General features: G+C 40.2%; 1 protein-coding gene across 1 annotated transcript in view; it reads left to right on the forward strand.

Moving 5' to 3' along the window:
• Window positions 1-24,657, forward strand: part of LOC102851432 (chromosome unknown open reading frame, human C4orf45) — a 229,137-nt gene that overhangs the window by 98,013 nt on the left and 106,467 nt on the right. The window contains exon 2 of the mRNA XM_006892791.1: window positions 11,681-11,913. Coding sequence (XP_006892853.1) covers window positions 11,681-11,913 — 233 coding nt within the window. The remainder of the gene's footprint in view (window positions 1-11,680; window positions 11,914-24,657) is intronic.

The raw sequence follows: 24,657 nt of genomic DNA on the forward strand, positions 1-24,657 counted from the left end.
AAGAAAGAAAGAAAGAAAGAAAGAAAGAAAGAAAGAAAGAAAGAAAGAAAGAAAGAAAGAAAAAGGAGGGAGGGAGGTAGGTAAGGAGGGAAGGAAGGAAGGAAGGAAGGAAGGAAGAGAAGAAGAAGGAGGAGGAGGAGGAAGAGGAGGAGGGAAGGAAGGAGGGAGGGAGGGAGGGAAGGAAGGAAAACACCTGAGGAGTACAAATTGCCCTTGACTATTAATTCATCCAAAGTTTGATACTTTGGACTCATCTAGCAGCACAGCAGAATGAGGCCTTGTTTACCAGCTTCCTTAAAGATTGCTGCCAAGAAAACCCTGTAGAAGAGTTCTCCTCTGTAATATATGAATTTCTAAGAGTTGAAATTGACTCCATAGCAACAGATTAAGGGTTTGATTTGATGGGTAAACCCTGGGCTTGTGGGAGGTGATGTGTTGTAAACAGATGACTTGACTCATGTCTATGGCCTCTGTCTCTGATCTGTACGCAGGTGCCTGAGTCAGCCTATGGTCAACCCGGCCAATCTCCATGACCAGGGCAGGTTTGGCATGAGAATCTACTGTGTGATCTCACTCCCTCATTGCTACCAATGACTCATACCTGACCCTGCAGCAAGTCTTCAGAGGGTGTAAATCACTCTGGAGAAGAACATTACATGATTTTCTGTGGTCCTCTGCCCCAGTTTTTGGTTGTTGTTAAGCCCCGTCGAGTCATAGACGACTCATAGCAGCCCTATGAATGAAAGACCTGAACACTTGTATAACTTTCATCATTTCTCCAAGTTCATAGAGTTTCCAAGGCAAGATATTTTGGAAGTGGAAGCCACTCCTGCTTCCAAGCTTGTTTTATTTGGGGAGTTCCACCAAACACTGTCCACCATGGGTAACCATTATTGCATTTGACACATCAGTGTCACAGTGTTCAGCATCACAGCAACCATGAGTTACCTCTGTACAGCAAATGGACAGACCAATGCCAAACCACTTAGAAGAAAGTTTGACCAAAAAGGATTAAAACTAGGCCTAAGGGTCGCAGATTAAAATCACCCACATTTGGCATGTTGTAAAATATATTATTTCTAAAATAAAGATGAGATAGAGCTTAGAAAAAATCTAGTGGCCTGTCTAAAGTCACAAATAACCCTGTTTTGACGCTATATTGTTAGGTTGCAAATCCCTTAAGTTTTTGAGTCAGAACTGATGATGCATAGAGTACCTTCTAACAGGTTTTCAGAGGCTGTAAACTGCATGGAAGGAAACTGCCCGTCTTTCTCCTGATGTCTTTGGGTGAACAGCACAACTACTTATCCACTAGTCACCAGAGTTTCCTGTATTTTCTAGTAGACTCCGTTAATTTCCTAAGACTTCTATAACAAAGAACCACATAGTAGGTGACTTTAAGCAACAGAAATGTGTTGTTTTCATAACTCTGGAAGGTATTTCTATACCAACATGGTGACCATGTTCTCTGCATTTCTCCCAGTTTCCAGTAACCCAGACCTCACTACCAGCTGAAAATACTCTCAAATACCTTATTTTCAAACAAGTTCACATTTACAGGTACCAAGTCATTAAGATAACATTACCGTATCTTTAGGTGACAGGAAACAATTCAATTCACTAGACTCTGTAAAACTATATTTGAATCATTTTTTTCCAGTAAAGTATTTTGTGGTTTATAGAATGATATCAGCTACAGGTATACATCTTCTCTAGGTTTTGTAATATAGGAGATGATGACAAAATGTTAAACATAATTGAGGCATTATACAGAGAGGGTCAGTATTTTCTCAAAATCTGTCAGCATCTGGAACATGTACATGTTTTTGTTATTATGTGCTGTCAAACCAACTATGACTCAGTGTGACCCCCAAGAACAATAGCTCTGAACTCTGCTCTATCCTGAGCCAATCTCACACATCTCTGACCCCATTGCCACAGTCACCATGTCAATCCATCTCCAGGGTCTTCCTCTCCTGGGCTGACTTTCCACCCTTCCAAGCATAATGTTTTCCTCCAGGGACTGGTCCCTCCTGGCAACATGCCCAAAGTATGTGAGACAGAGCTTCAAAATCTTACCTTCAGAAAGCAACTTGGTTTCACCCTCTGCAGGATAGAACTGTTTGTTCTTTTGGAAGTCCAAGATATGTTCAACATTCTTTTCCAGCACAGCTTAAAGTATTGATTCTTCTTCTGTCATCCTTAGTCATTGTCCAGCTCTCAAATGTTTAGCAAGCAACTACAAAGACCTTGGCCTGGATCAGACACATGTTAGTCTCTAGACTGACATTGTTACTCTTTAACACTCTGGAGGGGTCCCTTGACAGCAGACTTTCCTAAAGCAAATTGTCTTTTGAATTCCTAACGACTGGTGCCAAGAATGTTGATTGTGAACGCAAGCAAGACGAAAGTGTTAACAACTTCAGTCTTTCCTCCATCTATTATGATGCTGCCACTTGGCCCACTGGTGAGAATCGTTGTTTTCTTAATTTGAGGTGCAATATGTGACCCAAAACAGAAAAAAAATCCCCCATGTTTGTCATTGTTGTAAAACAGGACTGATATCAGGGTTGCAGGGGTGGGGGACTGAGAAAGATGGGATAAATGATGTATACTGCATTAAAACGATGAGGAAGAAAATATTAAAAGGGATATGTGATTAGGTATTATTGTCATGATAGGAGTCCAGCATGAAGGCTGCATAGTGGAGTGGACTAGGGGGAGGGATTGTATAAAAATGAAAGAATTTTTCTTTTACTTTTCAAATTGTCAAGTGCATTAATTTGAAAAGTAAAAGAAAAATTATTTCATTGTTATACAACCCCTCCCCCCAAGTGGAGCTCCCCGATTAAAACAAGCTTGGAAGGAGGAGTGACATCCACTTCCATAATAGCTTGCCTCTGGAAATCCTATAAACCTGGAGAGAGGATGAAAGGCACCCAAGCTCGAGGACTCTCCTTCACAGGGTCACTATAAGTCGCCTGTGACTCAACGGCACTTAACAACAAGAACTTTTCAGAGAGAAGAGCGAAATGAGGGGAGGGCAAGGGTGGGCAGGGAGAAAATGCAACAATGAATGCATGGAAATCCTCAGTCTCCGTAAACTTTCATTAAAATTAGTAATAATATCAAGTCATGGTTGACTCAAAAAAAAATTAGTAATAATAAAAAAATTTAAGAGAAGAATTAAGAAGGAAGGAAAGAAGAAAAAGAAGAAGAAAGATGAGTTAGGGAAACATATAATTGTAAACATGTTTATTTACCTTTGAACTTCTTATACTTTTCAGTTTGTTTACATATACTATAAGCTGAGTTTAGAAGAGGTTGTGGCAGTAGAGACAGCATAGCCAATGTTAGATGGATCTTGGCCAAAAGCAGAGAATACCAGAGAAACGTCTATCTGTGTTTCATTGAGAATGCAAAAGCGTTTGACTGAGTGGATCACAAAACGACTGGAACAGCACATCAGCAGAGAACTGCCAGAAGTCCAGGCTGGGTTTAGAAGGGGTCGTGGTACTAGGGATATTGTAGCCAATGTTAGATGGATCTTAGCCAAAAGCAGAGAATACCAGAAGAATGTCTACCTGAGTTTCATTAATTAGGCAAAGGCATTTGACTGTGTGGATCATAACAAACTGTGGCTGACTCTGAGAAGAATGGGAATCCCAAAACACTTGATCGTGCTAATGCAAAACCTATACTTGGACCAAGAGGCAGTTGTCAGAGCAGAGGAGGGTAGCACTGCATGGTTCAAAATTGGGAAGGGTGTACGCCAGGGATGTGCCCTATCTCTATACCTTTTCAACCTGTACACAGAACAGATTGTCCGGGAGGCTGGGCTCTATGAGGAGAAGTGTGGTGTCAGGATTGGTGGAAGATCTATCAACAATCTACATTATGCAGATGACACAACCCTGCTTGCTCAAACTGAGGAGGACCTGAAGCGCTTGCTGTAGAGGGTCAAGGACTGCAGCCTCCAATATGGATTGAGGCTCAATGTCAAGAAGACAAAGATTCTCACCACTGGACCAATTGGCAGCTTCAGGATGGATGGTGAAGAGATTGAGATTGTTCACAGCTTCAGTTTGCTTGACTCCACAGTCAACACTCTTGGCACCAGTAGCCAGGAAATTAAAAGACGTATTGCGATGGCAAAGTCTGCTGTTCGGGACCTCTCCAAAGTACTGAAGAGCAATGATGTCTCTCTGGAGACTAATGTGCGTCTGATACAGGCCATAGTCTTTGCTATCTCTTGTTATGCATCAGAGAATTGGACAGTGACTAAGAATAGAAGGAGAATTGATGTCTTTGAGCTGTGGTGTTGGAGAAGAGTATTGAGAGTATCATGGACTGCTAGGAAAACAAGCAGATTCATCCTGGAAAGGGTTAAACCAGGCGGCTCCCTGGAGGCAAGGATTCTGAGGCTTCATCTAACATACTTTGGACATGTTGTAAGGAGGGACATCATGCTTAGAAGGGTGGAGGGGCAGCGCAGGAGGGGAAGGCCCTCTATGACATGGATAGATTCAGTGGCTGGGTTAATCAGGATGCGAGTGTCAGAGACGGTGCAACTGGCACAGGACAGAGCAGAGTTTAGGGCTGTTGTACATAGGGTCGCTATGAGTTGCAAGCGACTTCATGGCACATAACAACAACAACAACAAACCTTGAGAAGAATGGGAATCCCAGAACTAAATTGTGCTCATGTGAAACCTATACTTAGATCAGGAAGCAGTAGTCAGAACAGAGCAGAGAAATAATGCATAGTTCAGAATTAGGAAAGATGTGCATCAGTGATGAATCTTATCTCCATACCTTTTCAGTCTATGTGCAGAAAAGGTCATTTGGGAAGCTGGATTCTTTGAGGAGGCATGTGGCATCAGGATTGGAGGAAGACTCATCAACAAACTGCGCTATGCAGATGACACAATCTTGCTTGCTGAAACTGAGGAGGACATGAGGCATTTATTGCCCAAAGTCAAGGAGTGCAGCCTACAATAAGGATTGAAGTTCAACATCAAGAAAACAAAGATTCTCACTACTGGGCCAATTGGCAGCTTCATGATATATGGAGAAGGGATTGAGATTGTTGACAACTTCAGTTTTTTTGTTCCCACAATCAACACTCTTGGTACAATCACTCAGGAAATAAAAAAATGAATTGCTTTGGGAAAGTCTACTGTCAGGGATGTCTCCAGAATACAGAAGAGCAACAATGTCAGTGTGGAGACTAAGGTGTGCCTGATCCAGGCCATGATCTTTGCAATTACTTGCTATGTATGCATCAGAGTGCTGGACAATGACTAGGTATGATAGAAGAAGAATTGATGCCTTTGAATTGTGGTGCTGGAGAATAGTGTTGAACATATTGTGGGCTGGCAGGAGAACAAACAGATATGTCCTGGAGAGGGTGAAACCAAGCTTTTCCCTGGAAACAAGCACAATGAAGCTCTAACTGACGTACTTTGCACACGTGGCCAAGCTTCTCCTTGGTGTCCCAGTCTTCATATGGGCCTGTACCCTTTTTGGTTTTGCAGTTTGTGAAACTCTTCCTAGGTTGGAGCTTTATTGTTTATTTTTTTTCCTTTTTTAATGAAAGTTTATAGAGACTTTGGGTTTCCATTCATTTTTTGTTGCACTTTTCTCCCCGCACACCACTCCCCCCAATTTGCTCTTCTCTTTGAAAAGTAAAAGAAAAATTCTTTTATTGTTATACAATCCCTACCCCCAAGTCTACTCCATCATGCAGCCTTTATTCTGGACCCTTTCATGATAATAATACCTAATCATATATCCCTTTTAAACAGTTCTCTCCCTCATCTGTTTCAGTGCAGTATACACTATTTATCCCCTCTTTCTCAGTCTCCCCTCAACCCAGATGTCAATCCCATTTTACAACAGTATCACTATGCAATATTTGTGCTTTAGTGACTGAGATATTTCACTCAGCGTTATGTCCTTCATAATCACCCATTTTGTATAATATTTCATGAGTTGCTTGTTTTTCAATGCAGGATAGTATTCCATTGTGTCAATATACCAGAGCTTCTCTATCCATTCATTTGTTGATGGGCACTTAGGTTGTTTCCAGCTCTTCGTTATTGTGAACAGAGCCGAAATAAACATGGGTGTGCATATATCTGCTTGGGTGACAGTTACTGTTTCTTTAGGGTATATTCCCAGCAGTGTAATTGCTGGGTCAAATGATATTTCTATTTGTAACTTTTTGAGAAAGTGCCATACAGCCTTCCATAGTGGTTGCACCTTTTTACACTCCCACCAGCAGTGAATTAAAGGGTTCCAGTTTCTCCACAATATTGTTTATTTTTAATCAGAACAATTCTTCCTGAAAAATCTTTGTTCCTTAATTTTCACATCACTGTTTTTAAATACAAAGTTTCCTTGGGTAATCTTTTCTTAAGGAGCTCCAATGCCTTAAGTGGTTAGGAGTTGCACTGACAATTCAAAGACACTCAGTTCGAATTCACTACTGTTCCTTAGGAAAAAGATGGACAGTTTCCTCCCATGCAATTTACTGCCTCTGGAAATCAGCTGGAAGGTCAGCTATGAGTTGTTTCCAACTTTAACTGTACATAACAATGATTTTTTTTCTCAGACCTTCTCTGATTTTGCGTAGTTCGCTCAATCCTAGAACATATTCTTTTTTTGTTCATTGCTCTATATTTAAAATAGCAATATTTCTTACATACTGACTATTTAGTTATGGTCTATTTTAAGGTCTGTTTTAAAATTTGCTCTCTTCTAATGTCTTTACCACCTTGCAATGACTTCTAATACATCCTGGGAGTTTCCCAATGTTACTTATCTAGATAAAATATTGCATTGCCTGAAGCCTTGTATCCTGCCAATGTGGCATGAGAGAGGATTTTCAGTGTCTACAACCCCTTTAAAATAAAGTGATGATAAACAAAGTAGTTCAGTGTGGCAACTATGAGGTCAAACTCTGAGGCAGGTCATCTGGCTGTGGAGACTTTGTTAGGCTCTCAACAAGTAAGCAATAATTTTGTGCTTCGTTTTCTCAACATGTAAGTGGGGCAATGTAATACTACTTGTCTCATTTGATTATATTATATGTGCAAGTGAAAACTAACTTTAGAAGGAATTCTGGTATTGTAGTCTATATTATGTTTCACTGTTAACCAAAGGGTCAATGGTTGAAACCCATCAGCTGCTCTCTGAAACAGAGATGAAATGTTTCCTTGCATAAAAAATTTGCATCTTCTGAAATCTGATGGAGGATCACCATGAGTTGGGATCAATTCAAAAGCAGTTGGTTTCTGTAAGGATTAATTGGGTTAATAGAAAATGTTCACAATAGCACCTGTTGTTAGATGCTGCCAGTCAGCTCTGATTCAAAAGGACCCCAAGGATAACAGAATAAAACTCTACCTTATCCTGTACCATCGTCTCAATTGCTGCTGTGCACAAGCACATTATTGCAGGCACTGAGTCAATCTCTCAGCGACATCATATATAACTCAATAAAAAAACAACATAAAGCATAAACAAACACTAAACCAGTTGTCTTGAAGCCAATCCTGATTTGTGGTGATCCCTTTTTTTCAGAATAGAATTGTACTCCATAAGGTTTTCAATAGTTATTGTCTACTGTATGCTGAGCAAATAATTTGAGAAACTAGACTATATGAAGAAGAATGTGGCATCAGGATTGGAGGAAGATTCATCAACAACTTACTTTATGCAGATGACACAACCTTACTTGTTGAAAGTGAGGATGACTTGAAGCATTTACTGCAGAAGATCAAAGACTATAGCTTCCAATATGTATTACACCTCAACATCAAAAAATAAAACCCCTCACCAAAGGACCTATAGACAACATCTTGATGTTGTTGTTAGATGCTGTCAAATTACTTACAACTCATCGTGACCTTATGAACAGCAGACTTTTCTCCTGCCCTAACTCGTATCATCCTCACCATCCCTGCTTTACTTGAGTCCATTGCTCTAGCCACTGTGATAATCCATTTTAAGGGTCTTCCTCTCACCCTCCACCCTTCCAAGCATGGTATTATTCTCCAGGAGTTGTCCTTTCCTAGTAACGTGCCCAAAGTATGTGAGAGAAATTCACTATCCTTCCTTCTTAGGAGCACCTTGGTTGAACTCTCTGCAGGATATGTTTTTTATTTTTTATATGTTCTTATACTTTTTTTAAATTTTTATGGAATATTTAGTACTCTTCTCCAACACCATACCTCAGAGTCATCAATTCTACTGTCATCCCTAGTCAATGGATAAGTTTCTGATGGATAGGAAGCAATTGAGAAGTCCGCGGCTTAAATCAAACCCACCTTAGTCCTCAGATGGATAGCATTGCTCTTCATTGCCCTTGGAGAGATCTCTGACCACAGACTTCCCCAAGTAACACATTTTCTGATTTCTTAACTATTGTTACCAAGAGTATTGTTTATGAATCTTACCAAGATGAAATTGTTAACCATTTCCGTTTTCTCACCATCTATCATGGTGTTGTGTACAGCTCCACTGTGAGGATATTTTTTTCCATGGTGTCAAGTTGTAATCCATATTGAAGACTACAGTCTTTGACCTTCTGCATAGGTGTCTCCAGTCTTTCTTGCTTTTAGCAAGCAAAGATATCACCTGCATATCACAGATTGTTAGTGAACCTCTCTTTGATTCTAGTGTTACATTCTTCTTTGTACAATTCACCTTCTTGAGTAATTTAGTCTGCATACAGAGTGAATAGGTATAGAAAGAGGACACAGCCCTTACATACATCTTTCTTAATTTTAAATCATGTAGTATTACCCTAAGGACTTTTAAATACAAAGTCCTACCCACCAGATTTTGTTTGCCCATACAAGAGCCTCCCACCCAAGCTGATTGTAAATGAGATCAGATACAGTTAATTCACTTACACTTGATTGCTAACACAATTAGACACACCCAAAAAGTTTACCCCCTGCTTTCAAGTAAATCACAAACACCACCAGGATCCTACTTCACCAAGCTAAAGGCTCACTCACAGGTAGGACCAAACCTACTTTTAAATACAAAGGCCTGCCCACCTGATCCTGTTTGCCCACAAAAGATGAGTTGTGGGATGATATCAAGGATATCATCCATGAAGAAAGTAAAAGGTCATTACTAAAACAGAGGAGAAAGAAAAAATCAAAATGATGTCAGAAGAGACTAAAGATTACACTGGAATATTGAGAAGCCAAATCTAAAAGAAAACATGTTGAAGTGAACGAGCTGAGCACACAATTTCAAAGGGCAGCTCAGAAAGACAAAGCAAAGCATTATAATGGAATGTGCAGAGAGCTGGAATTGGAGAATAAAAAGGGAAGAACTCACTCTGCATTCCTCAAGCTGAAAGAACTGAAAAGCAAATTTAAGCCTCCTGTCACAAGGTTTAAACATGCTATGGGCTATATATTGAATGACCCAGAAAGCATCAAAAGAAGATGGAGGAAATACACAGAGTCATTGTACCAGAAAGAATTGATTGACACTGAAAAACTTCAGGAAGGATTATATGAATAGAAACCAATGGTAAAGAAAGAGGAAGTGGAAGTTGCATTGAAGGCATGGACAGAAAAATAAGGTCCTAGGAATCGATGAGATACCAATTGACTTGTTTCAATTAACCGATGCAGTCTTGGATGTATTCACCAGTCTATGGCAGAAAATTTGGATGATGCCTGTCTATCTAACAGATTGGAAGAAGTCCATATTTGTTCCTATTCCCAAGAAGGGTGATACAACTGAATATGGAAATTATCGAATATCATTGATATCATACACAAGCAAAATACAGCTCAAGATCATTCAAAAATGGCTGGAATAGTACATAGATAGGAAATTTCCAGAAGTTCAAGTGGAATTTAGAAGAAACCATGGAACCAGAGGTATCCTTGCTGATGTCAGATGAATCCTGGCTTAAAGTAAGAAATACCAGAAGAATATCTATTTGTGCTTTCTTGACTATGCAAAGGCATTTGACTGTGTGGATCATGACAAGTTGGGGATGACATAGAGAATAATGGGAGTCCCAGAGCACTTTATTATACTCATGAGGAACCTATAGCTGTATCAGGAGACTGTTTTGCAGAGCAGGGGAGCAGTGCATGGTTTGGAATTTGGAAGGGAGTGTCAGGATTGTATTATCTCTGCATACCTGTTCAATCTATATGCTGAGCAAATTATCCTGAAGCTATAGTCTTCTATGAAAAGGAATGTGGTATCAGGATTGGAGGGAGACTCATCAATAACCTGTGTTACGCAGAGATGACACAACCTTGCTTGCTGAAAGTAAGGAGGACTTGTAATACTTATTGCAGAAGATCAAGGAATGCAGCCTTCATTATGGATTGCACCTCAATAACAAGAAAATAAAGATTCTTACCACTAGACCAATAGGCAGTGTCATGATGGATGGAGAGGAGATTGAAACTGTCAACAACTTTATCTTGCTTGGATCCACAATTAACACCTTTAGTACCAGCAGTTAGGAAATAAGAAAACACATTGTACTGAAAAAATCTACAGTTAGGGAACTTTCCATATTATTGAGAAGTAGTGATGTCATTTTGAGGACAAAGATGCATCTGATTCAGGCCATAATCTTTCTAATTACTAGCTATGCATCTAATACTTGGACAATGAAGAGGCATGACAGAAAAAGAATTGACGTTTTTGAGCTGTGGTGTTGGAGAAGAGCACTGACCATCCCATGGATAGCCAAAAGAACCAATAGATATGTCTTGGAGGGTGTAGCAGGAGTGCTCTTTGGAGGCAAGAATGATGAGGCTTCATCTCACATACTTTGGAGGTGGGAGAAGGATATGATGTTGGGAAAGGTGGAAGGTTGGCAAAGGAGAGGAAGACCCTCAAGTAGGTGGATTGACACAGTAACTGCTGCAATTGGCTCTTGTGTTTCAGGAAGTGTGAGGATGGCACAAGACAGGACTAAGATCAGATCTTTTGTTCATAGGGTTTCTATAAGTCATACTTTACTCAATGGTAATCAACAACAACAACAACAACTTCTGGCATGATAGCAGGAGGGGCCAGTCTTTGGAAAAAGACATCAGGCCAAGAAAGAGAGTTAGAGAAAGAGAGGAAGAACCTCAACAAGATAGGTTGGCACAGTGATTACCACAGTGGGCTTGGCAGACAGAACCCATGAGAATGGCACAAGATAGGACAAGGTTTAGATCTGTTGTTCTTGGGGTTGCTATAAGTTGTAGTAGATTTAATAACAATAGCCACTCTGGGGGTTCTAGAATACAGTACCACTATCACTGAGTTGATTTCAGAATCACAGTGACCTTGATACTGGATTTTGGAAGCTATTTTTCATAGGGACACTGTGACTCAGAGGTACCTTGTAACAGCAGAGGAGCCACTAATGAATTCAAAGCACCAGAGAAGAGCAGTGTTTGGGTTAAAAGTCCAATTTCACAAGGCCCATGCCACCAGAACGCCCTACGTTTTAGGATAGTGTGGAGGATTTTATTTCTTTTGTCACTTGTTTGTTTTGTTTTGGTTTTTATTGTGATTTGAGAGTGAAAGATTATAAAGCAAATTGATTTTCCATTCAACCTTTCATGTATATTTTGTTTGATAGCACTAAGTACAAAAGGAGAAATAATTTTTTTTTTCTCTTTCTAAGGCCCAGATTATATAAAGGATCATCTACCTAAACTTCATGAGGACCCTTGCTACATTGGAGAAAAGCGACCAATAGCAGAAAAAACTGGAGATCTTAAATATTTATGGAGGCCTGCCCCACACCTAAGTCTGCCAGCGAAATACAAACACAACTACGTTGGTGAAATTGGCTGGGGAATACCTGAGTATGATTTTATCAGCAGATCAAATTTGAAGTCTAACTTTCACATCAAGGTATTGCTCTTAAACAGATGCTTTTTGTAGTGCATTGTTTTCTCATTGGATTCTTTGTGATTTGCTTCCATAGGCAACATCATGTGTTTCATTTGCCACTGAGAAGTAATTTTACAGAATAATGAATATGCAAATGAATGTACCTAAACCACAAATCCTTATTAGCCCTAGAAATAGACAGTAAAAGCGATGTGAAGAAAATGAAACTATTTGCTGTTGAGTTGGAACCATCCCATAGCTGACCCTCCAGTGAAGTTTTGGAGGCTGTAAATAGCAAGAGAGGAGACTGTCTTTCTCCCATGGAGCAACTGATGGATTTGAACTATACCAGAGATGGATGACCTTTTGGTTAGTAGCACAGTTCCCTACAGTTTACATCACCAGAAACACCCGAAATGTCTATTAATATGTGAGCAAATGTACTCATATCCAAATTCTTTATTAGCCTCATGAACAGAGATAGAGAAGAGATAGAAAGGAAACTAAAGCATGGTTAATCCAAAGCCACTTGTGCTTGTCTTTGGCAAGCTCTCAGATTCACATTTATGTGAGATCTTCACACAACACTCCCTCATCCTAGCACTGCCTTGTGTGTGGGTGGTGTGAAGGCAGCAGTCTGTGCTGGACATAATTCACAGAGCTGAAAAAAATGAGTCACACATCTTCGAAATCCACTGTGATGTCTTGTAGCAGGTAATCCAGGATACTAAGCCAGAAACTTCTAAGAAATCTTGTTTTGTTTTCTCCTGGGAACGTGGCCACGGTCTGAGCACATCTCATCTCCTCTGAAGCATAAGGGGGCACAAGTGATTTCAGAAGTGAAGTCGGAGAGTTCACTTATTATTTTCCATGTAGCCTTTTGAGTTATGTGGAATTCGAAAATTATATATATATTACAAAAATGCAATTTCCTCAAACTTGTTAAGCACTAATAGTAAGGAAAAGGTTAACAGAAAAATAAAAACAGTTGTTAGCCCTACCTGCTAAGACTGTGGTGGCTCAGAGGTAGAATTCTTGCCTTCCATGAAGAAGACCTGGATCTGATTCCTGGCCAATGCACTTGATATATAGCTGCACTTTTCAGTGGAGGTTTGTGTGATGCTGTGACACTCAAAAGATTTTGACAGGGGGAGCTCTGGTGGCCTAGTGGCAAGAAGCTGCAACTACAATCCCAGAGGTGCACGGTTCGAATCCACCAGATGCTCTGCCGGGGAACGAGGGGCAATCTCCTCCTGTACCAGTCAGATCTGATTTGACGGTACACGCACACAAAACTTAATAAAAAATTAAAAAAAAAAAAAAGATTTTGACAGAGCTCCCAGACTAAGGTGGATGAGAAAGAACTGCCTGCTTGTCCTACTTCTGAAAGTCAGTCAATGAAAACCATATGGATCACAGTGATCTGATAGCTTGATCATGGGTTGGCTCAGGTCTAGGGAGCACTTCTTCCATTGAGCATGGGGTCATCCTGAAATGGCTCAAGGACAACTCACAACCCCTGGTGAAGGACAGCAGTCGGAGGCTTAGCCTTTGAAGCCAGGTTTCTGGTGAAGAGGGCTTCAGATGGCCTGACTGTGGTTCAGGCCCAGCTCTGTGATCTGGTCGCGTCTGTACCAGCTCACTAGTGCTTTCTCCCTTTGTGCATGGCCATATACAGAGTGCCTGCTTCACAGGGTCACTGGAGCTCCTACTATGTTTCTGCAACCTACTGTGTGTGGCCTTCAACTTTGATCTTAGTTTCCGTATGATGACATATTAGTATTTACCAAACGGGGCGCAAGTGATTTGATTTCAAGATGCTTTAATAATTACTGGTGACTAGAATGTAAAAGTTGGAAATAACAATGAAAGAATAGCAGAAAGTACAATCTTGGTGAAAAAAAAATGAGGCTGAATGTAAAAAAATGGAATTTTGTATGTTCAAGGATATATTAATTATAAATTCCTTATTTCAAAAAATACCAAAAAAAATGTCTTTACACATGGGCCTCGTCAGATGGACTGCATAGAAATCAGATCTACTCCATCTGTAGAAAGAACTCTTGAAGAAGCTCAATACTCAAGGGCAAGTTCAAACTAAAGCTGAGAAAATTGTAAACAAGTCCACAAGAACCAAAATACAACTTTGAATCTATCCATTTGAATCGAAAAATCATCTCCAGAATAGGTTTGAGACATTGAACACTAATGAGCGAAGACCAGATAAGTTGTGGGATGACATCAAAGATACCATCAACGAAGAAAGCAAAATGTCATTAGAAATACAGAGGAGGAAGAAAAAAAACCAAAAGGAATACAAGAAGAGATTCTGAATATCGCACTAGATAGTCACCAAGCCAAAACAAGGTGGAGAAATGCTGAAGTAAAAGAGATGAAATGTGGACAAAATTCACCAGCTACTCAGCAAGAGAAAAATGACCAATCTCCTCTAATGTGAATTACTCCCTGGAAAATCTGATTAAGGGTCAGCTATAAGTCGGTTTCACTGAATGGTACAACAACATTGTCTATATTAACTATCATAAACAATGCCTTAAGGAGGGTGACTTTCAACCTAGAGCTTTATAGTGACAACAGAGAGATTCACGGAAAATGACTAGACATGTTTGCAATGAACCCTGTATCATTTACATAGGTTGAGGCTCACATTGGTTTATCCTGGAATTCCCTGGATGGTGCAATTCATTAACCCTTTTATGGTCTATAGAAATTTCTCACCTACATTTTCCTTTAAAGCATTTATTGGGTAACTAGCTGCTTTTCTGCTGACAGTACCTGCCTCTGTCAGGAGGGAGCCGGTACTTTTAAAAGGAAGACATGGACAAGTGCCATATTGCTGTTTTTACAGGGTATTGTATGAGGTGATATATCCTTGTCATATGATTTTAGAAATCTAGAAAGTTTTGGTTTTTTTAAACTGGGAGATAAATCTTCTAAGTAAATTTCCAGGTTTCTACATTATTTGTAAGTTATCTTTCCTTGGATGATTCTATGGTCACATACATGTAATCTTGTTGTTGTTCTTGTGAGGCCTCCTAAGTTGTCCAGGGCACTAGAAGGTGGTACAAAGCCCAGCAGAACATATATCTCTCACCTAATATGAAATAAAACATCCATCTTTTATATTTGAATTTATAAAATGTTCATTAATCCAGTATGATGTCTGTTACTAAAAACACATGGTATAAACAAGGAATTCAAAGCGGAGAATAATGAAATCATGGAAAGGTTGAGCACTTGAGAACTAACTGAAAGATTCAAACTCACTCAGAGGAGCCTCATTCTCCCCAAAGGTCACAGCCTGAAAACTTACAAATGGTAAAGACCCCAACAGGCTAGCAACTAGTTTGCTTTTGCTTTTTAAGTTCTAAGTTTTGGCACCCTGACTGCTCATCACCTCCAACCCCACCCCTTAGGTCCAATAGGATCACAGTTTTCTTTTTCTTTTTTTTTTTTTTAATTTTTACTTTATTATTTTGTGTGTACCGCCAAATCGGATCTGGCTGGTACAGGAGGAGATTGCCCCTTCTTTGCCAGCAGAGCATCTGGTGGATTTGAACCTCATACTTCGGGAATTTCAGTGCAACTTCTTGCCACTAGGCCACCAGAGCTCCCTCGGATCACAGTTTTCTAAGTCTAGATTTGAACTTTGATGGCTCTCAGTCCAGTGCTTCAGGCATCCATTTCCGATCGATTGCACTTGGCACACCATGTGACACTTGATCAGAGTGTTCTGATCATGGGGCTTTCATTGACTGATTGTGGGTTGTAATTTAAAGAAAGATATCAGTCTCCAATTTTCTCTCAGTTCTCGTCATTCAGTGGGCCTTGTCCTCATTCCTCAGCTCCCATACTGGCCCAAATGGAATCAGCTGCTTCTTGGTTCAGTCTAGCTTCAGAACCTCCGCAGTGTCTCTTTATTGTGATGTCTCTGGACTTAGTCAGCACAAACATTCATGTACTGGATTTTTATAGCCCTAACAGCTGCTGTTCCTAATTTATGAAACTCCAGGTTTGTCTGAGACTGGCAGCTGAGGAAGCGCGGGCACCTTGACAGACTTAGGAAAATGCCTGAAGCAGCTGCTTTCTACCTGGAAACGCTCCCCACTTTGGGGCGCTTGGGAGGGTTCTATAGATCATCTAGAGTTTGGCAGGAAGTTAATACCTTCCAGACTAAGTGACACTTGAAAAAAGTTTCCCGCACATTGAAGAGGTCAATAAAAATCACAATATCAGGTTTCATTTCAGGATTTTTTGTGGTGAGCCATTTCCTACTCACTCTTTTTTGTGGGATAGAAAGCCATAATAATGCAGGTGTGCATAAGCCAGGAAAGATTACAACTATTATTATCTCACATGTAAAAGCAGTACATTCTTTTCTTCTTCTTCTTTTTTTTTAAATTTGGACTCTACCAAACTAGAAATGTTTCTGCAAGAATTTACGGAGTCAGTCCTGTGTTAAAATGAAGAGCATGCCTAGTTGCATCTTAGCTGGTTACTTCTCTCCTCCCCTGGCCTTTCTCTAACCCAAAACTCCTCAGGGTCGGCTGGCTTTCTGACTCCCCTCTGTCTGCTCTTGCACTCTGACCCTCATGCCTAAGTGATTTAAGTCCTCTGGTTTTCCCACAGAAAGAATGCTAGAATGGGCTTGAAGAAAGATTGTTCTTAGGTCTGAGCCTGAAGGCAATATTAAATCAATTAATCATACTGGATATTACAACCAGTATAGTATGTTGTAGAACCAGTTAAAATGTCTATGCAAGGCAAGGAGAAGAACTACAGATACCCAGCAAAATCATTACAGTTTGTATAACATAATACAGTAAAAACTAACATTTTCAAGGCTTTGAAATTTCTGACTCATTTTTAACTGTCACAAATTCCACGGCTGTGAAATCCAGAGGGTTCTTTGTGACAATGGTATGGATATCAGAAGAGACTTCTGAGGAGATGTTACATTTCTTGATGGCTGTCGCGTAAACTGGTCTAAGGTCATTTGTTTTAGCAGACTTTTTTTCTTTCTAGAAATCTGTTTCATTTAGAGGATCGAGAGTTGCCATTGGCTATTTATTATGTGAGAGAGGTACTGTGATTACTCCTTTTTACAGATTGGAAAACTGAGGTACTGTCAGATGAAATGAGTCAGATGAAAATGACCTTGAGCTCACCAAACAAATAGATGGTGAAGTCAGGTTTTCAGCTCAGTCTGGGTGAAGGAAAAGACGTTGAGGGAACACAGAGCTTCAGAAGAGATAACATAGAGGAAACAAGAATCAAGTCAGAACATTAGGTCAGAGGCAAGGCACTGTGCACAGTGCACATCCACGCTATCATTTTTCTGTAAGGTGGAGTCTGGCTTGGGTCAGTTTTGCTTGCCTTCCTTTAGACAATTTGTGTCCATTTCTTCACAGTGGTCTACATTTTCTCCTCCCAGTTTCACACTCTGCATCATTTGCACAATACAGTGCATGCATAATAATAAGATGAATCATGAGTTGGTGCCTCCCACACATTTGATCTACAACCAAATAACATGCTAATGATTCTTTGACATTTTATGTACTAAATAAAGGAAACACATCGCTGTTGAGTTGGAACTGACTTACAGCTAAAACCTCCAGCAATTTGTCAAGACAATAAGTTATATATGCAGAGATTGCCCACCTTTCTCCTATAGACCTGCTAGTGGATTCTAACCACCAGAGAGGTACCACCTTTGGATTGATAGTGCAGCTTCCTACGGACTAGCTACTCACACTCTGCAATCTGTAAGAAGTCTCTGATTGGTGTAGTTAACACTCTTGGCTGTTACTCAGAAGTTTAGCAGATTGAGTCCAGCAGAAAAGATTGGTGGTTTAGTTCCCAAAGCTCAGTCCAATGAAAAGCCTTTGTGTAGAAATTGTTGAATTTGTATATGTTCTGTCATATATATTTATTTGTACCACAACAAAAAAAAATAAAAAGGGAAGAGGGAGGGGGAAGTACAAAGAGGCACAGTTCTCCTCTGGCATATATGGGGTCTCCAGGAAGCCGCATCGATTCAATGTAACTGGTAAACAGCCTTTTAAACATAGAATCAAGTATGCTCACTCACTCATCACTACAACATAGTAGGTTCCAAATCATTGCAACCTTCCATTGGGTTCTGAGGCTGTGAGTCATGACTGAGAAGACTGTCTGTCTTTCTTCCACGGCACAGTTGGTGGATTTAAACTGATGAAGACAGAGCTTTTTGGGTGGCAGGGCAACACCTTATGGACTGAGCCAACAGAGCATTCAAATCTAATAGAGAGTGGAACTCTGAGGGAAAAAATGGAGAGCACTGAGGAGCCACCAAACTGCACCTTTTTTCCTTTTTCCAGGCTCACCTCCTCGTGCAGTTTTCCAGACTCTCTATTCTCACTATGGTTTCCTCTTTTAAATTAACATGGAGAAAAGTACTGCCAGTGTGGTAGTGTTAAGGATTTGACATTGTTGTTATGTGCCATCGAGTTGAGTATGACTCACAGTGACTCTCTGAACAAAAATCTGAACCATGTTCTTTTCTGAGCCATCTTCACACTTTCTGACACACAAGAGCCCGTTGCAGCAGTCACCACATCAATCTACCTAGTTGAAGGTCTTCCTCTCCTTCACTGGCCCTCCATCCTTCCAAGCATAAGGTCCTTTTCCAAGGAAACCTTTCCCAGTAACATGCCCAAAGTATGTGAGACAAAGCCTCATCATCATTCTTATTTCCAAAGAACACTCCGACTGCTCCCTCTCCAAGACATAGCTGGTTTTTATGGCTGTCAATGGAGATGTTCAATGCTCTTTTTCAACACCACAGCTCAAAGGCATCAAGTCTTTTCTTGTCATCCTTATTCAATTATCCAGCCCTCAGATTCATAGCAAGTAATTGGAAAGACTATGGACCTGAATCAGACACACCTTAGTCCTCAAACACACATCATTACTTCTCAATAATTTCGAGAGGTCCCTAACTGCAGGTTTTCCCAGTGTAATGTGTCTCTTTTTATCTGACTGCTGTTACCAAGGGTGTTCATTATGGATCCAAGCAAGATGAAGCTAATGGCAGCTTCAATCTCCTTCTATCCATCATAATGCTGCATATCGGTCCAGTGGTAAGAATATTTGTGTTCTTGACATTGAGGTGCAATCCATACCGAAGGCTGCATGCTTTGATTTCTTGCAAGTGCTTCAAGTCATCTTCACTTTCAGCAAGCAAGGTTGTGTCATCTGCATAACACAAGTTATTGATGAGTTTCCCTGCAATCCTGTTGCCACACTCCTTTTCATAGAGCACAGCTTCTTGGGTAATTTGCTCTGCATACAGATTGAATAGGTAGGGAAAGAGAATACAACCCTGACGCACCCCTTCTCAATTTTAAACCATGCAGTGTTTCCCTGCTCTGTTCACACAACAGCCTCCTGGTTCGGGTATAGATTCTGCATAAGCACAAGAGACCACTAAACACATTCTTCAGAAGCTCTAGAGTTTTTTCCCCATCCAAAATTCTCTCACTTACTTAGTTTCATTTAGAGAAATCTCAAACACAAACAGTAGTTTTGAAGCTCATTAAATTCTAAGATCTCATAACCCTAAACTCCAGATGTTGTTATCAGTATAGAAGACTTAAAAAAAAAATAACAAAGCTCTTTTATTGAACTCAATTATAAAAGCGAAAAAGAAAACAGCTTTTCTAAAATTAGGCATGTCTTTGAATTGAGGTTGTTCATTCCTACTTGAGAATGTTTTGTTCTCACTTCCTATTTCTTAGAGTTATTTGCATCCTAACAGTTTGTGGTTTAATATAAAAATAATTACATTTGCACCTTTCACCGTTAAGTCCTGTATAAAGTGATGGGCCTTCTGCCCACCGTGGGAGCCTTTCTAAGTGGCCATCTCATGCTGACCATGTGTGAGAAAGAAGAAACACAGGTGAAGAAGTCCAAATAACTTCCCCTTTTCTTGAAAATACAATATATTGATGCCATTAGCTTTGGCATACACAGATGCTATGTTTTCTCCATTTGAGAAAGCTTAATTTTCTAGGATTCCACAAATGATATCCTTACATTCTAAAGGAATCATGTATTTATAAAATCTTACTTATATTAGAACTTCTAGAAAACCAATTTTATGTTTGATTTTTCTTTTTCTTAACAATTCCTAAAAAATAAACAAACAACAACCCAATTCCTAAGAACAACACAAGAAGCACATACTATTGATTTGCACATCTGTTTTTGATCAAGGAGCCCTGCTAGAGTAGCGGTTAAGCACTCATCTGCTACCTAAAAGGACAGCAGTTCAAACCCACCAGTCACTCTGTGGGAGAAAGAGAAAACAACCTTGTTCCTTAATGATTTACAGCCTTGGAAATACTATGTAGTATTTCTTCTCTGGCCTATATCGTCTTTATAGTTGGAAACTACATTATTATAATGAGTTGGAAATGATATGCCTGAAAGAATCTGTGGGTAGTACAAACAAATGATACAAATAGGTAAGGAGTTTAGAAAGGACAGTAGTGAAGTGCTTAACTGCTAACTAAAAAGTTGATCGTTTGAACCCTTCAGTCCCTTTATAGGAGAAAGATATGGCAGTCTGCTTCTTTAAGATTAGAGAGCGAGAGAGAGGAAAAAAAAAAAAAAAAAGCCCAAGTTCAAAGCAGAGCCATCAAGTTGATTCCAGTTCATAGTTGAGTCTATAGGGAACCAGAACTTCTTCATGGAGTTTACAAGGCTTTATTACAAAGCAGACAGCCACATCCCTCTCCCATAAGACTGTAGGTGGGTTCAAAGCACCGATCTTTTGGTTAACAGCCAAGCACTTTAGCTACTATGCTACAAGTGCTCCTTTTCTTAAAGGCCACAAACTTCAAAACCTTATTGAGCTGTTCTGCTCTGTCCTATGGAGTTACTATGAGCCTGTTCAAGTATTGAATTGAAAGCAGTTCCATGAAGAGTGATATGTTGGAGCAGTAAAGTATCCCTGTTGATAGCTGGGGAGACAGTACTGAGTCCTAGTTCCTTTGGCTGCCCTGCCCTAGGTGAGCTGACCTCTTGGCTAAATGAGTATTTTGAGATGGGAGAAAATGAATGGGGGAAAAAACCCTCAATTTTTCTTATTGTTTTAGCAAGACTATGGAAATGCCAGAGAGAGGGAGAAAGGGCCTAGCGTAATTTAAAGTCTGGTGAGTGACTACATCCCTTAATTAAGGAATGTTAAAAATATACCCTGGTGGTTACTAACGTTTATAGTGTTCTACACAACATCTTGAGTATATTTCTAGATGTAAACAACCATATTTTTAAAAATTAGTCTCTTAAAGTTAGCAACTAAACATATTCCGTGGGTTTTCTACAAATATTGTTTGATGATTACAGAGACTTAGAAAACTGAGAAAATATTGTATAAATTAGAATAAACCGAAGAAACCAAATCCATTGCCATGGTTCTAACTGATAGTAACCACTTGTGTTCAGAGTAGAACTATGCTCCTTGGAGTTTTCAAGGATCTGAACTTTTGGTGGCAGATTGCCAGGCCTTTCTTCTGAGGCACCTCTGAGTGGGTGTGAGCCAATTATTTAATTAGTAATTGTGTGCTTAATCATTGATGTCACCAAGAGATTCCTGTGAGATAAAATAGCTTCTAGGAAAACTGTGGTTTCACTCCATGTAGAGGCTCTTTTAAGTGTGTTGTAAAAATAAAATCAGAAACTTTGCTGTGATTTAATACCACCAGGACAGGTGATCAGAATTTTGGGGATATCTCTCTAAATCTGGCATTTACTTTGCAGGGGGTGGGAAGAGTTCTTAAATCATTGTGAATTTAGGATTATAGTGTTCCTTACTATGCCCACACAGGCATGTGTTACTGAACATGCATTATATAGTCTATGAATTAGGATTTTATGCAATTTGGAGAAGAATGCAAGAAAATGATGTGTGTTGTTGACATTTTCAGTGTAACTGCTATAAAATATTGCACTGTGCCATCTCAGCCATGTTCCAAATTATTTAAGCAACTTAAGGGTCTGAGATTGGCTTTATTTTGCTTTATGCTGATACTATCAACTCTCTTCTCTCCTTTACCACCTTGTAGAGTTAAATGGAGGTGGTGTTGTTAATAACCATCTTGTAGATTTTGCCCCATGGCTACTTATGAGTCAGAATCCTTCTTTGGAGTAAAACTGCTCCACAAAGCTTTCAAGGTTCTAACCCTTTGGGAGCACATTGACAGGCCTGTCTTCCAAAGCACTTCTGGGTGGAGTTGAACCATCAATCATTCTGCGAGTAGTTGAGTGCTTCACCATTTGCACCAACTAGGCACTCCACTTGGACTTAATGAGGATCAATGAAAGGCAAGTGAATGAACAAATGAATGAGCAAAGTCAGTGACTACTAACCTTCTGTTCAGAACTGGCATTCAGGTGCCTTGTGCATTAGTGGAATATTCAACATGCCTTTTCCAGCCATTGACTTTATTACTATCACCACATAACGAAGTGGTGGTTGCTCGGTGATATTGATTTGACTCTGATTCATAACAACTCTCTGTACTACAGTTCCAAACCCTGCCCAATCTTGCATCATTCTCACCATCCCTGATAATCTTAAGCAGTGGTTGCAGTCCCTCTGTCAATGCATCTTATTGAGGGTCTGCCCCTTTTTCTCTGACTTTCCACCTTTCTAAGCATGATATCTTTCCCCAAACACTGATCTCTTCTGACAACATGGCCAAGGCTTGTGAGACATCGTTGCAGAACATGGGTAGGCAGGACTACACAAATATGAGGTATGTGTGGCGCACCAATGGGGCTGGTTAGCTAATAATGCAAATGGCACCTTTTGGGTTGCATCGTACAGGTAAGATGTATAAAATGTCAACATGGATGTTGCTCAATTTTGCCAGCCTGCTAGGCTTAGATTGAGCAGGCTCAGAGGGGGGAGAAAGGCGGGGGGGAATCACTACAGTGGAGAAAGGCAAATCAGAGATCTCAGTGCATTCATTGTGCCTGAGATCCCTGGACAAACCAGAAGCAGACAAACAGTAGTCTACACAGCAGCAGTGGTGGAAACAGCAGAAGCAGCAGCAGCAGCACCAGTGGCAGTGGTGACAGCAGAGGTGGAACAGAACCAGACATCAGTGGGAAGCATAGCTGTGGGATCTAAGCCTATGGAACAAGAAAGCCAAGTATTTGATGGCAAAAATGTGTGACCTGCTAGGGGAACTACACCTGCCAGTGCCCTGAGCTAGAGTCGAGTGTCTTTGGGCCTCGGCTACCTGGCAGATGGAAGCGGCACCTTATTGGCAGAGCTAAAAGATCTTTGTAGCCCTTGTCCAAGCAGAGGTCGGGGTCATGAGGGCAAGGGTTAAAAAGAGGCCTGCTTGCAAGCAGAGAAGAGGCTGCTGTCCAGATTGAAGAATTATATCCTGAATATTTCCAAACCTGAATTCTAATCTGTAAAATAAACTCCTTATTTGTTAGAATTGTTTGTGAGTTCCATTTGACCTTTGCAAGGAATTAGCAAACCCAGTAGAGAAGCAGCGAGAGCTGTGGGAGGGACAGTTGGTGCCAGAATTGTAGGAAGATGTGGTGCGTAGGAGCAGATCTGACCTCAGAGGAACCAGCTTTGTGTTGTTGATGCTACTGCTGAAGATTCTTCCCCCTTGTGAAGTTCATGGAAGTCAGACACTGCCCCCTTCATGCCTGCCACGCTGCTTTTCCAGAGATTTTGACAGAAATCTTTGTATAAACATTTTAGAATATGAATATGACCGAGCAACTTAAATGTTTGAAGTCTTAGTTGTTGTTCCTGTAAAGTAGGAAAAATCAACTTACTTGGCATGATTGACTAAAATGATTTATTACAGCACTCGGCACATGCCTCTATTCTTCTTAAGAATGTGTGATTATGCATTGTATTGTGAATATTGTCATATCACACTACTCTCTCTCAGGTGTATCCTGCACGTATTGTCGATGCCACACAAGTTCTCCTGAGTTCACAAAAAACCCCGAGTACATTCCTTCCTGGAAAATTTTAATAAAATGTACAATTATGAACAGATTAATTTTTAAGTATGCTATAGATTGGGAATTACTATTACTCCTAGTTTAGTCACTAAAAGCAATTTGAAAATAATTTGCCTTCCCCCCCCCCCCCCCCCCCCCCCCCCCTCTATGCCTGAGCTACCACCCTGAGTGTAATTTTGTGTTGTGGAGCTAATTGGACAATTAACTTGGGGGAAGTACACTTTTTAACCTTTAAATTAACAACAGTATCAAGCACATTAGAAACCTCCAAGGGTGAGAACAGTTGAGAGACAGGCACTTGATTACATTTCAGAAACAGTGAGCTGGGCACATGTGGGAACTTGGAAGCTCTTGTGTGACTTAATTGGTTTTTTTTGTTCCCCCCTTGAAGCAACTGTAGTGGAATCTGCTTAGAAATTTAGATCTGACTAGAGATCTTCAACCAACTCTGATCAATGTTGTTGTTGTGTATCATCCAGTTGAAAACGACCCATTGCTGATCCTCCAGCAGGTTTTCAGAGGTAGTTAATTGTATAAGAGGTTATTGCCCATCTTCTCAGCAGGTGGATTCAAACAGATGGGTTTGAAACTCCAGAGAGGTGCTGCCTTTGGGTTTTTTGTGCCTTTGCAAAATTCTCTATGGCCTGCACCACCCGAGTTCCGTTCTGTATTTGACTAACTGGAAGTAGATTCTGA

The sequence above is a fragment of the Elephantulus edwardii genome, unplaced genomic scaffold (assembly GCF_000299155.1).
Source record: "Elephantulus edwardii isolate Elephantulus edwardi_28Jun2011 unplaced genomic scaffold, EleEdw1.0 scaffold00119, whole genome shotgun sequence".
NCBI classification, from domain to species: Eukaryota; Metazoa; Chordata; class Mammalia; order Macroscelidea; family Macroscelididae; genus Elephantulus; species Elephantulus edwardii.